This window comes from Scatophagus argus, chromosome 22 (assembly GCF_020382885.2).
Source record: "Scatophagus argus isolate fScaArg1 chromosome 22, fScaArg1.pri, whole genome shotgun sequence".
NCBI lineage: Eukaryota > Metazoa > Chordata > Actinopteri > Scatophagidae > Scatophagus > Scatophagus argus.
In genome coordinates this window covers 12,049,756-12,067,487 of record NC_058514.1, presented here as the reverse complement: position 1 = coordinate 12,067,487, position 17,732 = coordinate 12,049,756, and the positions used below count along the sequence as shown (strand labels likewise).

At 40.1% G+C, this 17,732-nt stretch overlaps 1 protein-coding gene across 4 annotated transcripts in view; it reads left to right on the top strand.

The window, feature by feature from the left end:
* LOC124053602 (kinesin-like protein KIF21A) overlaps positions 1-11,825 on the top strand; it is a 33,373-nt gene extending 21,548 nt beyond the window's left edge. For 3 of the 4 annotated variants that reach the window (XM_046378898.1, XM_046378896.1, XM_046378899.1), the window contains 24 exons: positions 74-134; positions 241-352; positions 445-633; positions 747-946; positions 1,035-1,142; positions 1,395-1,463; positions 1,572-1,717; positions 1,809-1,953; positions 2,204-2,398; positions 3,665-3,766; positions 4,342-4,507; positions 5,482-5,539; positions 6,668-6,722; positions 6,955-7,169; positions 7,392-7,565; positions 7,856-7,888; positions 8,002-8,138; positions 8,238-8,322; positions 8,426-8,515; positions 8,623-8,781; positions 8,866-8,983; positions 9,101-9,271; positions 9,418-9,617; positions 9,769-11,825. In XM_046378898.1, the coding sequence (XP_046234854.1) occupies positions 74-134; positions 241-352; positions 445-633; positions 747-946; positions 1,035-1,142; positions 1,395-1,463; positions 1,572-1,717; positions 1,809-1,953; positions 2,204-2,398; positions 3,665-3,766; positions 4,342-4,507; positions 5,482-5,539; positions 6,668-6,722; positions 6,955-7,169; positions 7,392-7,565; positions 7,856-7,888; positions 8,002-8,138; positions 8,238-8,322; positions 8,426-8,515; positions 8,623-8,781; positions 8,866-8,983; positions 9,101-9,271; positions 9,418-9,617; positions 9,769-9,826 (3,046 nt within the window). In that variant the 3' untranslated portion in view covers positions 9,827-11,825. The remainder of the gene's footprint in view (positions 1-73; positions 135-240; positions 353-444; positions 634-746; positions 947-1,034; positions 1,143-1,394; positions 1,464-1,571; positions 1,718-1,808; positions 1,954-2,203; positions 2,399-3,664; positions 3,767-4,341; positions 4,508-5,481; positions 5,540-6,667; positions 6,723-6,954; positions 7,170-7,391; positions 7,566-7,855; positions 7,889-8,001; positions 8,139-8,237; positions 8,323-8,425; positions 8,516-8,622; positions 8,782-8,865; positions 8,984-9,100; positions 9,272-9,417; positions 9,618-9,768) is intronic. The other variant, XM_046378897.1, reaches the window with a different exon arrangement.
* The last annotated feature ends 5,907 nt before the right edge of the window (positions 11,826-17,732 follow it).

Sequence of the window (17,732 nt, the reverse complement as noted above, 5' to 3'; positions counted from 1 at the left end):
AAGCTGGCCTACAGTACGTACAAGGACTCTGTCTCTTTGTCAGCAGCTGGCTGACAGTCTTTTCCTCTTACAGTGTTATCAAAGAGGAAGTGCCAGACAATGAGCAGGAGCGAGGCAACGACGAGGCAGAGTTGGTAGGTGGAGACTCACTATATCAAGCTGTCAGATTAATTGATTGTCAGACGTTTCTTAGTGTGTGTTTTTTTTTTTTACTTCACATGCGCGCTTACATGTTGCTAGGAATGCAGTGACCACGAAGAAGGCGAGGATGCAGATGGAGAGGAGGATGACTTTGACATGGCGGGAGATGAGACGTCTGAAGAGTCTGACTCTGAAGAACTGGAGGAGAAAGGTACCGTTGATCGCAGCAGGATAAGTCACTTAAGTACTGCCTCTTTAGCTGGTAATAAATGGAAGGGATGCAATGATGTGATTGTGCTTCAGAAAACGTTCAGGCCGACCTGGCCAACATCACCTGTGAGATCGCCATCAAGCAGAAGCTGATAGACGAGCTGGAGAACAGCCAGCGGCGTCTGCACACGCTCAAACAGCAGTACGAGCAGAAGCTGATGATGCTGCAGAATAAGATCAGAGACACACAGCTGGAGAGGGACAAGGTGCTGCATAGTATGGGTAAGACACACAGGCACACAGACTTCACTGACAAGCCTTTAAATTGCTACCTAACAAAAGAATCAAAAACAAAGAGAAGCGTAGTCATTCGCCGTTTTCTTGTTCACCTACAGGTTCGGTGGAGTCGGGTACGGAGGAGAAGGCCAAGAGGATCAAATCAGAGTATGAGAGGAAGCTGAGCTCCATGAACAAAGAGCTGCAGAAGCTCCAGTCGGCTCAGAAGGAGCACGCTCGCCTGCTGAAGAACCAGTCACAGTACGAGAAGCAGCTCAAGAAGCTCCAGCTGGATGTGACTGAGATGAAGAAGACCAAGGTATGAGGTTGGGTTCTGTTTTTTGTTGTTTTGTTGTTGTTTTTTTGCAGGGCTGATTTCCTCCTGTTGTACTGTATTATTCCACCAGGTGGCGCTGATGCGTCAGATGAAGGACCAGCAGGAAAGAAACAGAGCTGCAGAGTGCAAGAAGAACAGGGAGATCGCCTCTCTGAAGAAAGACCAGCGCAGAGCGGAGGTGAGAGGGACAGAAACATTCAGAATTTCATTTTTTTATTATTTTGACTTATTATTTTTCTCACAGTACTTTTATTTGGTTTATTTTACAGATAAGTTTAAAAATAATCAAGGGCAAACTCATCTAAAAATTTAAAGGCTGACACGACTCAAATATGTTAAAAAAATTAATGAATATATAAACTAGAAATTTGAACTAGAATCAGTATTTGTTGATGTACAAGTTTGACATGATATTAACTTCTTCTTCCAGCACCAACTGAAGCAGATGGAGGCCCAGAAAAGACAACAGGAGCTTATTCTTCGCAGGAAGAATGAGGAGGTCAGACACCCAAAGTCACACATGGATTATGGCTTTGGGCTCAAGCTTTGCATCTCATTGTTTCCCTCTAACATGGAGAATTATTCTTTCTTTTGTGAACTGTACCAGGTGACAGCTCTTCGGCGGCAGGTGAGGCCCGTGTCTGGGAAGGTGAGCAGGAAGGTGAGCCTACCTGAACCTCTCCAGGAGCCGTCACATAGAGCCACCCCGGGGAGGATGCACACCTCCGGAGCGTCCCCGTCCAATGGAGCCAGGTCTGGCTTCTGAGTCTGTTTCTGTTTGTCAGAATGTGTCTTATACAGCTGAGCGTGTGTTTTAACAAAAGAGCCACATCTTTATGGTTAGGAGCTCCCCGGTGCGAATGGGAAGTATCTACCTCACCAGGACAGCCAGGGCCAAATGGCAGTCATTGGAGAGACGTGTCACTGAAATCATCATGCAGAGGATGACCATCTCTAACATGGAGACTGATATGAACAGACTGTTGAAGGTAATGTGAACGGATGAAAAGTAAAGTAAAAGTAAAAGAGGAGTAGTAGTTTTTTTCCCAATCTGTTAAGACAAATGGAAAGTTACATTTGTATATTGTGGTGTTAATTCTGAAATTTCAACTATAGTTTCACAAACATGAAGTCAAAATAAATTCTGACAAATTTAAGTTTTGCAAAATGTGACAAAATCAGTGTGTTCCTTTTTTTTTTTTTTATTTCTCCCCCCCACCCCACCCCCCACCAATTTAGCAACGAGAGGAGCTGACCAGGAGGAAGGAGCGAGTGTCCAGAAAGAGAGAAAAGATGGCGACTGAGGGTGCAGACGCCGACCGCTCGCTGGCCTCCCTGAACGAGGAGCTGGAGTCCCTGAGCGCCAACATTGACTATATCAACGACAGCATCGCAGATTGCCAGGCCAACATCATGCAGATGGAGGAAGCCAAGGTAGGGTGGTGGAGAATGCCAGGAATCTTATTCCTTTGCAATTGTAATGCTTGTAGTTGTAATGCTTAATAAATGAAGGGAAGGTAGGATAAGGCAAAGCCACAGTTTGAGTTTTCCAAGTACTTGCAGATTTGCTGTATAAACAACAGTATAATAACAGTAAACAGTGGTTTATCTCAGTTTGTCATCAGCTACAATATGCCAGTACTGGACTGCCGCCCTCAGGCAAACAACAGGGAGATAATTGCACCTTTAAGCAAAACTGACATCCACTGACATTCAGGCATAAGGCCCTTATTTGTCAGAATAACGATGGCTCAATCAGATAACAATCACTGGCAGTCCAGCCCATTAATGCAGCCAAAAACAGGCTAATGATGCATGCTGGACAGCAGTTTATAAATGTTGTGTTTTCTGCATATTTGAAGAGCATTTGCTCTACACGGTCTCACAGGTTCATGTTGCACACGTATTCAGTATTCAGTATTCAGTATTCAGTTTTTAATGCATTATCATTGAGTTAAAGAATTAACAGTTAGAAGTTGCAACTGTAATAGAAAGGGTGAAAATGGTGGGAATTTGCCATTGTCCAATTGGCTTCCAGAACCCTGTGACTGGGGTCACTGGTGCTAAGCTGTGCATGTATCAGTTGTAAGCCAATCTTCACTAATGATTTAGCATCAGCACACGTCTTCACTTCCTCTCACTGCACAAAAATGAATGCAAAATATCCTTGAGAGGAGCACTGGTGATGTCATTTGGAGCCAGAGACAGTCAGTAGTGACTGGGCAGTAAAGCAGCAGGATTGGATTTTTGACCATACACCCGCCTAACACAGTCATGAGTAGCATCTCAAATGTCATGAACATAGAATTAATCATAGTCCTTTATTTTATTCTTCAAACAGGTATATATTAGCAGGATAAGCTTTGTCAGTTAGCTCAGTTAGCTACACAACATCTGATAGGTACTGGGTGTACATCCTGACTTTACTAATATTTCTAATTTGGAGCTTTAGAGGTGCTCTTACACAGATTTTTGTGTTTTGTTTGTTTTGTTTTGGTTTGGGTTTTTTTGACTGAGCCAGGCTAGCTGTTTCCTTGTCTTTATGCCAAGCAAAGCTAACAGCTGGATGTTGGAGGTAGCCTCATATTTTACAGACAGATACAACAGAAGTGTCTGTGAGACAAGAGTCTACTCATCTAACTCAATACAATACACGGTGTAGGTCAAATACGTTGTCCATGTTGTTATTCTGGGCTGCAGGAGGAAGGAGATACAGTGGATGTGGCTGCAGTGATCAGCTCCTGTAATTTATCAGAGGCCCGCTTCCTCCTGGACCATTTTATGACAATGGCCATCAATAAGGTAAATAGCGGACTTAATGTTATCTCAGTCTTAACACTATTAGTGTGCCTGTGTTTGCTTTCATGTACTGCAGGTACATTTCTGTATTATTCTGGAAGCAACTTATTCAACCTGATAAACCTTTTGCTTTTACCTTTACATGATTTATTATGAGTCATGCAACCACCAGCATATTACAGAGATCAGTAACAAGATAACACAAATAGCTCCTTTTTTATGATTTTTTTTATTTGATATTCATGTCTGTATGAATTTGACTGCACTGTGATTTCTGATGTATGTTGTTAGTTAGTTGTTAGCAATGTGTGTACTATTTGTCTGCTCGTTGCAATCTTGCTTTTGTAGCCATGGCTCCTTCATAAGATTGAATTCAATTTGACTTTAAATGGAGCAGCTCGATTAAATTAAGTTTCAATTAGATTAGATCAGATTAGATTTGATGAAACCTAATTGGTCCAGTGAGGATATGCGTTCAACCCAGCGGCAAAGAACAAATGAAGAAGTGGAAACAATCACAACTGAAGGTAAAGACACAGAGCCGTCATTAGGTTTGCCTGCCGTGTGGTCTGTGTCAGGGTCTGCAGGCATCGCAGAAGGATTCCCAGCTGAAGGTGATGGAGGGCAGGTTGAAGCAGACAGAGGTCAACAGCGCCACACAGAACCAGCTGCTCTTTCACATGCTGAAGGAGAAAGCTGAGATCAACCCGGAGCTGGACGCTCTGCTGGGCAGCGCTTTGCAAGGTGGGAAACACCAAACAGAAATTGAATGTCGGTCTGAGCATGCCACACAGTCACCTTTTTATAATCATCATTTCTTTCACCATATGGCTACATCTTATTTTGCATGCCTCACTTTTCTTTGTATTGATATTTCCTAATGGAAATATTCATTGCAACAGAAAACATGACATTTTTAAAAATTGATTTCTCAATTAAACAGATGCAGACCTGTAGAATAAAGAGTAGCCCTTTTCTCACCTTTTGATTTGATTTGATTGTTTTCTTTGTTTGTCGTGTTGGTGTGAACTCAGAGTTAGGTTACCTGTCACCAGGTGAGTATGAGATGCATAGCAATGTGACTGTGTGTAAGAAGGCGTGGCACATGCACGCTGCAAGATTTGAACTAAATTTCCCCCCAGTTAAAGCCAAATTTGGAGTTTGGAGAACATTTCTTTTGGGTGTTTTGGCAAAATTGAGATTGATATTTGATGTATTAAATGTATTTACAATATTTCTAAACTAGATTCAGAAATCTTGTATTGTGCATCAACCCTCAGTCCTTCTTTTCAAAGCTAACCAATAGAGTCTGCCATGACAAGCATGATGTGCTGTTACCCCACCTGTTAGCAAGTCCCACTTACTCAGACTGCCGTCGCTAAAATTAAACAGCAAAAAAAAAAATAAAATCCATGACTCAAAGCTCAAGCCTTGTGCACACAGCAGTTTGTGTCTTTGTACTTCTGTGTTTGTAGCTTCCTGTCTCTCTTATGCTTCCAGTTGCCTTAAACTAATGACACCCATTTTTTTTCTAAAACTAAACCTGTTGACCCCTGACCTTGTTATGAACTACTGAAGGCGTAATCATTGTTGTGCTGTAATATTTAGCTTTATGAACAGACATGAAAATGCAGTTTGTTAACAGATACAGTATACCATTTAGGTGAAGAAATCCCATTTTTTATTATGTGTTAATGTTTATGTGTTTTATGGTACAGAGAATGGAGATGACAGCAGTAGTGATGAATCCACCCCCAGTCCAGCCATGGAGGGCGGGTAAAAACAAACACATACACACACACACAAAACACATACAGACTTTTAACTTTTAGACTTTTTTTTAAGTTAAAACTTTTTTTATTTCTTGTGTCATGGTTAATTGTTATAATGAATAGGTTTTAGTAGGGAAGCACAGGTGCTGTTGGTGTTATTGTACAATGCAGGGCTCACTGGGACACTTAAATGCAACAAGCCGTCATCAGTGTTATTAATTCCACCCGTGCTGTAGGTTTAAAGACTTCGCGTTGCCAAACTGCATGTGCTCATCCAAATGATTAAGGTGTATGTTGTCTAGTCAGAGCGTGTGAATTAAGACAAACAGAAGAGAAACTGTGATTGAATTAAGAATTTCCATTATTTGTCCCACAGTGGGCAAATTTTCACTCGCACAGCAGCACAAGGACAGCAATAAGTTGAATAAAAATATGAAAATGTACATAAAAAAACTATACCAAGTAGACACTTAATATTAGCAACTAGACTGAACTGAATTCCTTTCCATGGAAGGAAAACGCACAATATAAAGTGACTACCCGTTTGTGCTTCAAAACAGTCACAGCAAAGGTTACCATATTGTTACAGTCAGTCAAACACAGTCCTGAGGACAGGTTGAATTATGCTACGTAAGTGTAAATTAAAGTAGCTTATTAGACAGTGGAATGATATGAAATAAGCAAACAAAATGATGGCATTTTCAGTAGAAAGTTGGAGGTAGCACCACAAGTTCTGCCTTCAGTTACAGCTGATTTCTTGCTAAAATGTTGCTGTTTTTTTCATAAACAATTCACTTCAGAGCCATGTAAATCTTTTTATCCATGCTAGTGGCAAGGTAATGTCAGCCATTCCATCCACTGTTGTATTACAGACTGAAATATCTTGAAATATCTATTTTGTTCAGTTAAAGTCTAAAAACCTGGGTTGTTCATGGCTCATCAAATTTTGTGCTGTAGTTGTGACCAAATATGGGAAAAACTAATGACTAACTATTCAGCTTCTGCTGTACTTTGTGTTAGTGCTTCCAAATGTTAGCATGCTATGAAAGATAAACGTTATACCTGCATTAACATGAGCGTGTTAGCGTGTGTTGGGGTGTAACTGACTGAAAAATCCCTGACCATGTTTCAGCACACTGGCATCAGATCTAATGAAGTTATGTGGTGAATCCAGACCAAGAAGCAAGGTACTGTACTGTGGATCTGATAAACTGATACAAATGGAGTCACATACTCTGTATACAATATGTTGTAGCACAAAGCCAAAAACAAATGTTTTCTATACATTCTTTACATTGTATTTTGTTTCATATATCTATATTATTTTCCCATCCCACAGCAGCAATTTATATCCCTTTGAATAATTCTGTTAGCTTGTGAGTCAGCTGAATATTGAGCCAAACTATTCTGGTGTCTCAGGCTCGCAGGCGGACCACCACCCAGATGGAGCTGCTGTATGCCAGCAGTGGAGATCTGTCTTGCGAATCCCCTCCTGGAGACTTTGCAGCCCCTCTGCTGCCCCTTTCAGAGCGCCAGGAGGGACCGGCAGACATTCAGGGTCCCGTGTTTGGTCAAAACCCTGACCACGAGCAAATTGTTTCCCCATCTGCACACTCTGCCAGGCCAGCTGGCATGTAAGTGTTTAAGGCAACTGTTCTCAGTGGTGGGCACACATTCAGAGATATTATTCTCTGTTTGAAATGTTAAATATTTATTTTGGTGGGGGGGATTATCCTCACAGGTTCATCATTCAGTACTGAATAGCTCTAAAATGTTGGAGATTGTTACTTACCCATGCCACCCTACTGAAGGGTCACAGCTGACAAAATGACTCTTGTCTCCTTTACTCTCTGTAGTTCTGGATCCAGGTCACCCACAGGGACTGAGAGGAGACAACTGGAGCGTTCGCCCCTCAGTCGAAGGAAGATGCAAGAGAAAGGACCCACATCAACACACATCCCATCACCCACACACACACCTCCGCATAGCACAGTAGAGGTCAAAACTAAAGGCAGCGACTACAAATCACTGTAAGTAAGAAGAAGCTTCAATAACGATGCTTTACATGCTTTTCTTCTGAAAAAACTGAAAAATCCTTTTAGCTGAAAAGACAGAAAGAGAATGTGATAAATTCATATTGAAGAATGTACTACGTGCTCTGTATGAAACATTTAAACTCATTTATAAAGCCGATATATCATAATCACAAAGGTAATTAGAAATGCATTTTATTATTTATTGTGCAAGATTTTTTTTCTTTACCTGAGAAAGAATCTTTATAATGGATTTAATTTTTATGTCTCTTTGTTTTCTTACTCAGACTGGAGGAGTCACTTGTATTTGAAGGCCATAGGTGAAGTTCATCTCTCACCCTAACTTTTCCATTTGCTTTCTAAATAGGGATCAATTGGGCTTCTTCTTTTAAAAGGCAAATTTAACCTTTTTATCGTGTCATGTGTGTGACAGAGGTGTGATCAACCCCGTGACGGCCCCTAAGCTCAGCCGCGGGGCCAAACTTCAGTGTGTCTACGTAGCAGAGGGGCACACTAAACCTGTTCTCTGTGTCGATGCCACAAACGATCTGCTCTTCACAGGATCCAAAGGTAAAAAAGTAAATTGATTGCATCTGAAAACAACATCACATCAACACACTCAAGTGTTTTGTCTGCTCTGTAACGTGTGCTTTGTGTGCGTGTTTTCAGACCGTACGTGTAAAGTCTGGAACTTGGTGACGGGTCAGGAGATCATGTCTCTGGCAGATCATCCCAGCAGTGTCGTCTCAGTCAGGTACTAGTATATGACAATAGTGTAAGTTATATAGCAGTAATAGTAGTATTTAGCAGTAGTACATTGGGTACCTTTGATAAATACATTTGTCTTTATATTTCAGGTACTCTTCTAGTCTCGTTTTCACTGTTTCTACTGCTTACATCAAAGTCTGGGACATACGAGACTCTGCCAAGTGTATCCGCACACTCACGTTAGTAACACCCATTTGCCTTCTGACAACTTTGCAGTTTAAGTATAATGCAAGTGTAAAGTATAATACAAGTACAATGCCCCTAAATGTACTTCTGTGGCTGTCAGGTCATCAGGTCAGGTGGGTTCAGGGGACGTCTGTTCCTCTGTCAGGAGTTTATCCATCCCACCAGGAGAGAGTCAGATCAACCAGATCGCTCTCAACCCTTCCGGCTCCTTCCTCTACGCTGCCGCTGGCAATGCTGTGCGCATGTGGGACCTCCGCAAGTAAGCTCGAACACAGATTAGAGTTTTATTCAAACAGATACTTCAGATGAAAGAGAATTTATTTCCTCTCCTTTCTTTTATTAGGTTTGTGTCTACGGGGAAGCTGACAGGCCATTTGGGACCTGTCATGTGCCTGACTGTTGACAAATTAGGCAGTGGACAAGATGTCGTCCTCACGGGCTCCAAAGACCATCATATTAAAGTAAGAGACACTTAGACACACTCACACAAAACTGTAATTATATTCCCATTTCTGTGTGTATGCAACAGACTAGACAAGAATCAGATATATTACGGGCATGTGTGTTTGTTTTTCCAGATGTTTGAGGTGGCAGAGGGTTCTCAGGGTAGCATCAGCTGCAGCCATACGTTTGATCCCACTCATCAGGACGCTGTGGAGTCTCTGGCCGTGCACGGAGATGTCTTCTTCAGTGGCTCCAGAGACTACTACATCAAGAAGTGGGACTTAGCCAATAAACAGCTGCTACAGGTACACTGATACCATAGCAGCGTAGCATAGGTTGAGGGGCCAGAAGTTTTGTTTCCCAGTTTTCATTTATATCAGCTAAGTGCATTTGTTAAACACTGCAGTGTGATCTGACATACAGAGTAAACTGTGGCTGTTGTTTCCTCTAGCAGTCTGCCAGTGCCCAGGCAGACTGGGTTAGTGCTCTGGGCGTGGTGCCAGGCTCCCCGGTGCTGCTGAGCGGATGCAGAGGAGGACTGTTGCGCCTCTGGCACGCAGATTCACTTGTACCCCTCGGCGAGGTCCGAGGACACGACAGTCCCATCAATGGCCTGGCCACCAACAGCAGCCAACTGTTCACTGCCTCAGAGTGAGTCACCAAACATGTTCATTTGAATTCTTATGCTTTTTCTCATTGCAGTAAATCTGTGGTGATATGATTCTGTCAAACACACTGACTCTGAAACCACTATTGAGTATTATGAACTGTTTTTTGTGTTTGTTTGTTTTTTGGGGGGCAGTGACCGCACAGTGAAGATTTGGGAAGCCAGAGGATCTCTGGAGGAAGGAGTCCACTGACAGAGGCTTACGCATAATCACAGACCTGAAATCGAGGATTGTATACTGGCCTGTACTCAGCCCAGGTGAATCATTTTTAAGGCAACTTCAGCCATGACCTGTATTGGATAGGAGCCCAAAGTGGGTTGAGGCCTCAAAAATGTGGATACCATCCTGAAATCATCATTAAACAACACTGATCGTTCACTGATGGTCCACAGGAATCAGTTTCAGATGCAAGCTGAGTTTACTTTGCTTGATTTTTCTGGTCAAGACTGATTACAACAGAGCCTCTCCGGTCTCCTTTAGAGCTCCAAGGATTAAAAATCAGTTGCAATGGACAGAATATTTAAAATGTATCAATAATATTAAAGTGAAAATATGGACTTATGGATCTGTGTCACTAGATCCAGGAGTCTTTCATATACTTTCTACATTCCTCTCCTCAATTCAGCACTAGACAACATGGATACCTTTTATTCATATTGGGAATTTTGCTGGAGCTGTTGAGAAAAATCACAATGGTTCGATTGCTGTAAAAGTCTGTGTCCCTTGACAAGACACGGACATCTCCTGCTCACCAGCAATAACTGTGAGCCTGTCTTGTGTATTCACGTGATGTGCTGTGTCTTTGCTCTTCAGGTCATTTTGGGCGTGTGTGTGTGTGTGTGTGTGTGTGTGTGTGTGTGTTCTCTGTAAGCAAGGACCAAAAAAACTACTGAAACTGGTTTTGTTCTTCAGCTGTTACTGCCAAACCTGTTACCCTCTCTATACGTCTCAGAGAGGCTTCTAAACAAACCACACTGTACTCCATTAACAGGGTCCTTATCCCTTCAAATATCTGTATTTCCTCTAGTGTTTTAGTCAGTGTCGTGTCTGTTCATTAAATCAACTGCTTAGGTGATATTACATCTCTATAAAACGGACGTGAATGAACAATATTTCAACATGGCGAAGTTCAAGCAGAGGATCAGATGAAATGCAGTAACTGCAGACAACATGTTTCCTTTAGCTTTTTCCATTTCTACTGTTTAATGGGACTATTGAATTAATCTGTAATTTAATGATGTTAAATAAATCATTTAAAAGTTTTACCAAATTATGTAAAGGCTGTATGTAAGGCTGAGACAGCACTTACTAGCACTCTTCTTAAACTAGGCTAATTAGTTTTTAGCGATACAAGTGAAACTGAGGTTACTTTTTCTTCTATATTACAGATTAGCGACTGCCTTAACTATGTGGTATTAAAAGTTGCTATGACCTTAAATGCAGGAAAGTAAGTAGAAAATGTGAATAAATTAACTTTCACAAGCTAGCCTTAAGTTGCTAGCATGTTGTCACTGCAGTTTTTCAAACTTAAATAGTAAATTCTGAAGTATAATGCTTTTGCAGCTCTGAAAACAGATGTCAGAAAGTGCGATAGTGATCTTGTAGGGCAGCATAGTTTCAAGAAAAACTGTTACCCAACAGGTAAACCCCACTACTATCTGTAAATCAACTTGTAACACCAGGCAGAAATACATATTAAAATATAGCATCTCAGTGTTGTATAAACAACTTTATTTCAGTATTCTGTGGTTGACAGTTTCCAAGCATTTCCAGTCAAATGTTGTTGTAGTTTCCTCTCCTTAATGACTTAAGTCTGCCTTCAGCAGGTTGCCCTCTGGGTTCTCTGACCTGAATCCCTCAGGTCTCCGCAGACGTTCTCTCGCTTTCAGGATTTTGGTTCTTTCACTGAAAAGGTTACCCTCTGAGTATTTACTTTCTTGAGCTGTACACTTGACTCTGTCTGCAAGTACATTTAGGGAACTTAGGCGTGTAGCTGTATAAATCATTCATATTGATGGAATCAAGCACCTTTTTAATTCCTAAGTCATATGGAATATGACCTGTGTATTTTGTGAGAGCATCTGTTGCTGAAAGATGTGTGTATGTGTGTGTTTTTCAGTTCAAATGTTGTTGTTGATAAGCTCTCGTTCTGTTCTCCATGTACAGTACTGTTCACCTTGAGCTGTCTGAGTCTGTAAACTGCACAAACGCTGCAGTTAACCTTATCAAACATCATGGGAGTCGAAAATGCTACTATTTATTTATTTTGTCTTTGAATTTTTTTCTGTTGTTGTCTTCCTCACGAAAAAGTGATTTTGAACTCATTACCATCGAATGTCTCTGATGGCATCACAGAATGGACTGCACGGAATATTGAGTGGATTTCTGCATAATCAGAGATGTATTAGCAGTGCCTGTAATAAATCCTAAAATGTGAGTAGTGACTGGAGAATCACTGCCTGATCAGTGCGGACTATCCCTTAGGTAAACATTTTAAAATGAACTACTGTATCATGAGCATCCTTTACATTTACTGGAAAAAAAACAAAACAATTGCTGCTGGTTTAGATATTGACGGTAGATATTGTTAGCAATGTCAGAGTCAGTGGGACTAAAATTATTGCCCTGAAAAATCAAAATTTCTTCAAGTTTAAATCAGTTTTTTTGAACTGTCTCACAAAATTTAATGCACAGGACTGAAATAGAAAAAACAGATACACAAACTGGTTTTCTGTACAATTGATTTGCCCTTCAATAGCTAAATAAAAATTCTTTAAAAAGATATATATATATGTCATAATTATTCCCCATTGATTATAAACCAGATGGACTGTTTAAAACCTTAATCATCTCTCTAATGTTACATGTTTCTTGTTTTAAAATTTGACTGTAAATGTGCTCTCATGTAAATATGACTATTGTGTTCTTTTCTTCCTGCTGACTCTCTTGTAATTAAAATATCAAATGCAGTGTGAAAGTAAATTTTAAAATAAATAAATAAAAACAGTTTTTCTTTCTTTCTTTCTTTTAACCTTCACAAGGTTTTTTTTTCCTATTCATGTACTAGTGCAGTATGACCACATGGTGGTAGTACCGTATAATGACAATACAATATACTGCATACGTAATCATAATGGATTTGAGATTCTGGCAATTTTGTGTTCCCTTGGCAAATATGTAAAAGAAGCACTCTGAGCATATGAGATAGTGAAAGCAGCTGCAGGCAGTCTGTTCAACATTTTCTACATTTAATCTCAGTGGTTACCTTCAAGTGTCTCCCAAGAACTTGTTTTATAAAGAGTGAAATTACTGTTACTGTCATAACTGTGGCCCCCTATGGATACACATTACATAGTATATTACCTCATGAGAAATCTCTGGTTCCTTTCTGCCCCAACTAAAGCATCCGTTATCTGCAGCTGGTTTAATTCCTCCTTTAATCATACCTTCTGGCAGTAATATTCTATTCTATGATTTACTCCAGTGCATGAGATAGAGAGAGGTGAAAAAGGGTAAGAAACTCCCCCTGAAGACACAAATTAATGCGAACAGTGATGGAAGGATCAATATTTAATGTTCAGTTGTACTGAGAGCAGCAGAGTGTTAACTGGCCTCGAGGGAGCAGAGCATTGACTCCTGACTGCCTCACACTGCCTTACGTGAGCTGTGTCGAACTTCTGTTGTGCTTATACTCTTGTAATGAGGGATTTCAGATGATAGAACACACCCCCGCAATGTCTCTTTGAACCTGATTAACTCAACAAAAAGTACTTCCTTTCTCTGCTGTTTTTGACAGGGAACTGATTATTTTTCATTTTGAAGAGCGTGATTGATTTGCATTGTCAGAATATTGTTAGCATGGGATAACTGCTTGCACCTACTGTATATGCACACATATTTAGTCCCACGCTGTACTAGGTAGCTAGTTATCAATATTTGTTGTTTAACTGCATGACAACAGATAATGGATGGATGTTCAGCAATTTTCACTGGCCTATTTGGTGTATCTCCAAAGTTTAAAAGTCTATATTCAACCCCTTAACCATCATTTTCATCTGACCTTTAACCTTAGAGGAAGAGCAAGATGTTTTGGACAATACACTTGCTTCCTTATTGAGAGCATCAGCACTTGGTTAGTTTAGCTTAGCACAATGACAGGAAGGCAGGGAAAACAGCTAGCCTGTCCAAAGGTCATTCTTAAACCTTTTCCACATCAAGGACTCTTACAATGACCCAAATCAGACCCTGGACCCCCACCTGATAAGAATTTTGCTTTCAAATGTTTCATTACAGAAAGTGTACAAAACCCATGGCCAGTATAGTCAGACATTTTGTCACTGTGTTACTTTTGGATGGAACAATAGTGAAAATAAATTATTCCCCTTTTTTACATGGGAGCCCCTAGAAACAAGAAAGAACTGCTGTTCAAATTAACACGTTAAATCTCCATGGTATAATATTTGGAAGTACAATCAAGATTGGACTACAGTGCGACCTTGTATAAGGCTTTAAGTCTGCTTTCTATCTAACTATCAACACTCACCGTTTTAATAGGGGAACAAGTTTTGAGAAAACACTTGCATGTCCTCATAGAAATAACATTCATACTTGATCCCAAAGTCTCTGCTCTTCCAGCTCGACAGGATGTTTACTGTCAGTAAGAATGAATGATACTCATATTCCTGGCACACTAATGTACAAGTCAGATGATCAAGTTTCACCAGAAATCAATAATGGCTTCTCACACAGACAGCGTGGGCTGAGAGTTCCACTTTCGGTTTAATTGTTACATAATCTATGATGAGTTTGGACAATATATCCTCTTCCAATCTGTTCAGTGAACACATTGATTGGCAATGTGTGTGGGCCCCACCGGATGCTCTTGTTTCAGTTAAATCTGTCTGGCTAATGTGATTTGTACAGCTGCAGGTGCTTTGTATTTACTGAGGGATTAAAATCAATGCAGGTTAATTTATATGTGAAATGGCCGGGGATGAGATTTATCCCTGCTTGTGTGCGTGTGTGTGTTTGTGCAAAAAAACTCCCTCCTGTATTTGCGCTAAGAAATAATATAAACACTGAGAGATACGCAAATGTATAATGATGTATTCCATGCTTTGAATGATCTTTTCAGTATTATTGTTTGGCCATTAGTTGGTACATTAGAGAATTTTACTGTGCATTTCACTGTTTTTACCTTTGGATGTCATGAAATAAATTTGGTCATCATTAGCAGCAAGAATGGTTTGTTTTCTGACATTCAGCGAGTTATTTGCATTGCATTTGTTCAACAGCTGTATGGAAACAAAGGTATAATAGGTGGGGGAAGATGTGCTGAGATAGAAAGAGAAACAAGGAAAGAGGGAAGAGATGAGGTGTGGGGAAAACAGGCAGAGACAGCAAAGTGGTAGTTAAAGACGTTTATCTGAGCGGCAATGAGGCTCAGGAGGACAGGGTCAATATTCACCACCCCGGCTCCTATCTCCGAGCGTCCGCAGAGTGAATCCTCTTGCTAAAAATACCAGCGCTGCTTTATGACCAGAACTGATGAGCCGTGATACTGCTGCTCGCTCTCTTAATGCGGTTACAGAAATCAACCTTGTCCCCTCTCGGCAGATCTCAGTTATCAAGCAAAACAGATTTGGAAGACCAACAATTTTTAATATGATGGCAAAAGCGCTTTAGCATGAAATTAGAGGGCAATGCCTTTTGAAGATATGACACATGTGTTTCCATCTACTGAATCAGTTTGAGTTTTTATGTCTCAACCAAGAGAGAAGCATGAAGAGCTGGAGTTAGAGATTATCTAAAATTGGGTGATGAACACCAAGCAGGAGATCTTGAACGTGTAAGTGAACAGTGTGGTGAATGATAGTGAGAGAGAGATACAGCACTCTCACAGCCAACAGCAGCCATAATGAGTGGGTCAAAAGTGTGTTCTTGTATACATTGACAGAAGGAAGCTCTCTCTGTATGAGTGCAAGTCAGTGTCAATTGTGTGGCAATTGTCAGCGACTATTAAATACTGAGAGCTCTCTGGTTAACTGTTGCTAAATAGCGAAGAGTGAATAACCATATTGAGTAGTACAAAGTACATTTTTTTTCCTTATCTGTCAAATTTATTGTTCCAGATTAGGCCTGGCTCATTGTTTCTGCCTAATTGCTCTATCTGGTAACTAGGTCTAGGAAATGTGCAACTAATATGGATGAGTGAGTACACCATGTGCACATGTTCAACCAATTAAATTATATCTGTAAAATTCAGAATGGGCAGGGCTTAAACCAGACTAACAGGAGCTGTTGATTTAATCCTGAAACTGATATAGGTTGGTCAGAAGTTACTATATTTATTATTAACAATGAGGATTTTATCTGAACCACATACTCATTTAGATTCAATCAATCAGTCCAGTACTCAATCAACAATAGTGACTTATGTGACAGGGATTTTTATCCATGCTAGCAGTACAGATCTAAGGATGGTCATGGTGATCTGTTGTTCCACAACTCTGATCCAGACTGAAATATCTCAAGAGCTATTTGTTAAATTCACATGAAACATGCATACACGCTCGAAAGCTCTAAAGTTTTTCTCCTGACATTGATTAAATCCCTACAGACTTGTTTTTCCTTGAAAAAAAAATCCCTTCATGCCTTGCACTGGTTTAGATGTAACTCTAGGTAATCCCATTTGTATCTCCAATCACCCCACTGCCGCTTGTTTGCAGCTTTGACTCTGCTCATCAAAGACACAAGCCTCATCTAATTTAGCAACTTAGCTATCTGACAAATTATTCTGAGTAACATTTACTGTAACTTTCTTCATCAACTCCCCCAACTCATTTTAAATGTCTTGTTTGGTAACACATGACCGTTTTCTTCTTTTGCGACTTTGCAACCAAAAACAGAATGTGTCTCTGCTAATCATTTTGAAAATATTGAAGCTTATCTTGCATAATACCAAAATGTAAATGCACCTGGCTTCTTCATTACCCCATGTTTCACCATTGTCATGTTTGTCATGCCATGTGTCCAAACGAAGTGTTCACCCAGTTTATAAGCTGGAGGATTTTCTAAAATTGCAATGGCTGATTCAGATAAACGTCACACTTTTTCTCTACTTTCTAAAACAACTCTTTAAAATGACTCCCAATACTGCTTTTCAGTGTTGACTAGTTTGTTAAACTGCAAAAAAGAAAGCTAAATTTTGCTGCCCTCACTGTAAGAAGTCCAAAATAAAACATACCATCAAAAGCTCCAGATCAGCTACTTAAGAGACCATTTAGAGAGACTGTCTATCATGAACTTCATGCCTCAGCTTTAAAATTTGCAATTTCAGAACAGCTCCGAGCTGTACGCAGTAGTGAGATTTTTTTTTCTTTGTTTTCTCAACTTAAACATGTTTTAAAACACAGAATGTAATTATGTGCCAAGACCTGGCCTGCTTGTTTGGGTCCTGCATATGCCCCATTAGATCTCAACAGAGAAGACTAACATGATGCCATAAAATTCAGCTGAGGACAAATGCATGAATAACCCAACTGCAAACATTTATACATTATGAACATGCAAACATATTAGCGGTGAAATGTACTGTGTGTAGGTTGTCTGTTAATATAGATGAGTGAGATTTCTTTCATGGCTGTGTCTAATAACTGAGCAGCAATTTATTCATGACAAATGGCTTCATGTTTTATGCATGTTCAGGGATTCAGTAGCTCACTTACAAATAATGGGGCTAAACATTCTTACAGCATGGACAAAAACATGTTTATTCAGTGTGCGTGTGTTTGTGTAGCAGCTGTTTTGGACCTGTTTCCACTTGATTTTGCATACTTCTGTCTTCCCACACAAACTTCACACAGCAATTGTTAGTGGCTTAAATTAAGGAAGATGTATCATATAGACAAGAATGACTTAATTTGTTGGTTTCCAAACATAGGACAGTGACATACCTTACAAGACTGAACTTAAATGTTTTCTGTAAACCTAACAAAATATGAATGATGAAAAATATTTCTTCGTGTCCTTCACTTCTTCACACTTCTTGTCTAAAAGTATAGCAAATTTAGGTTGATTTGTAAGAGTAAACAACTAG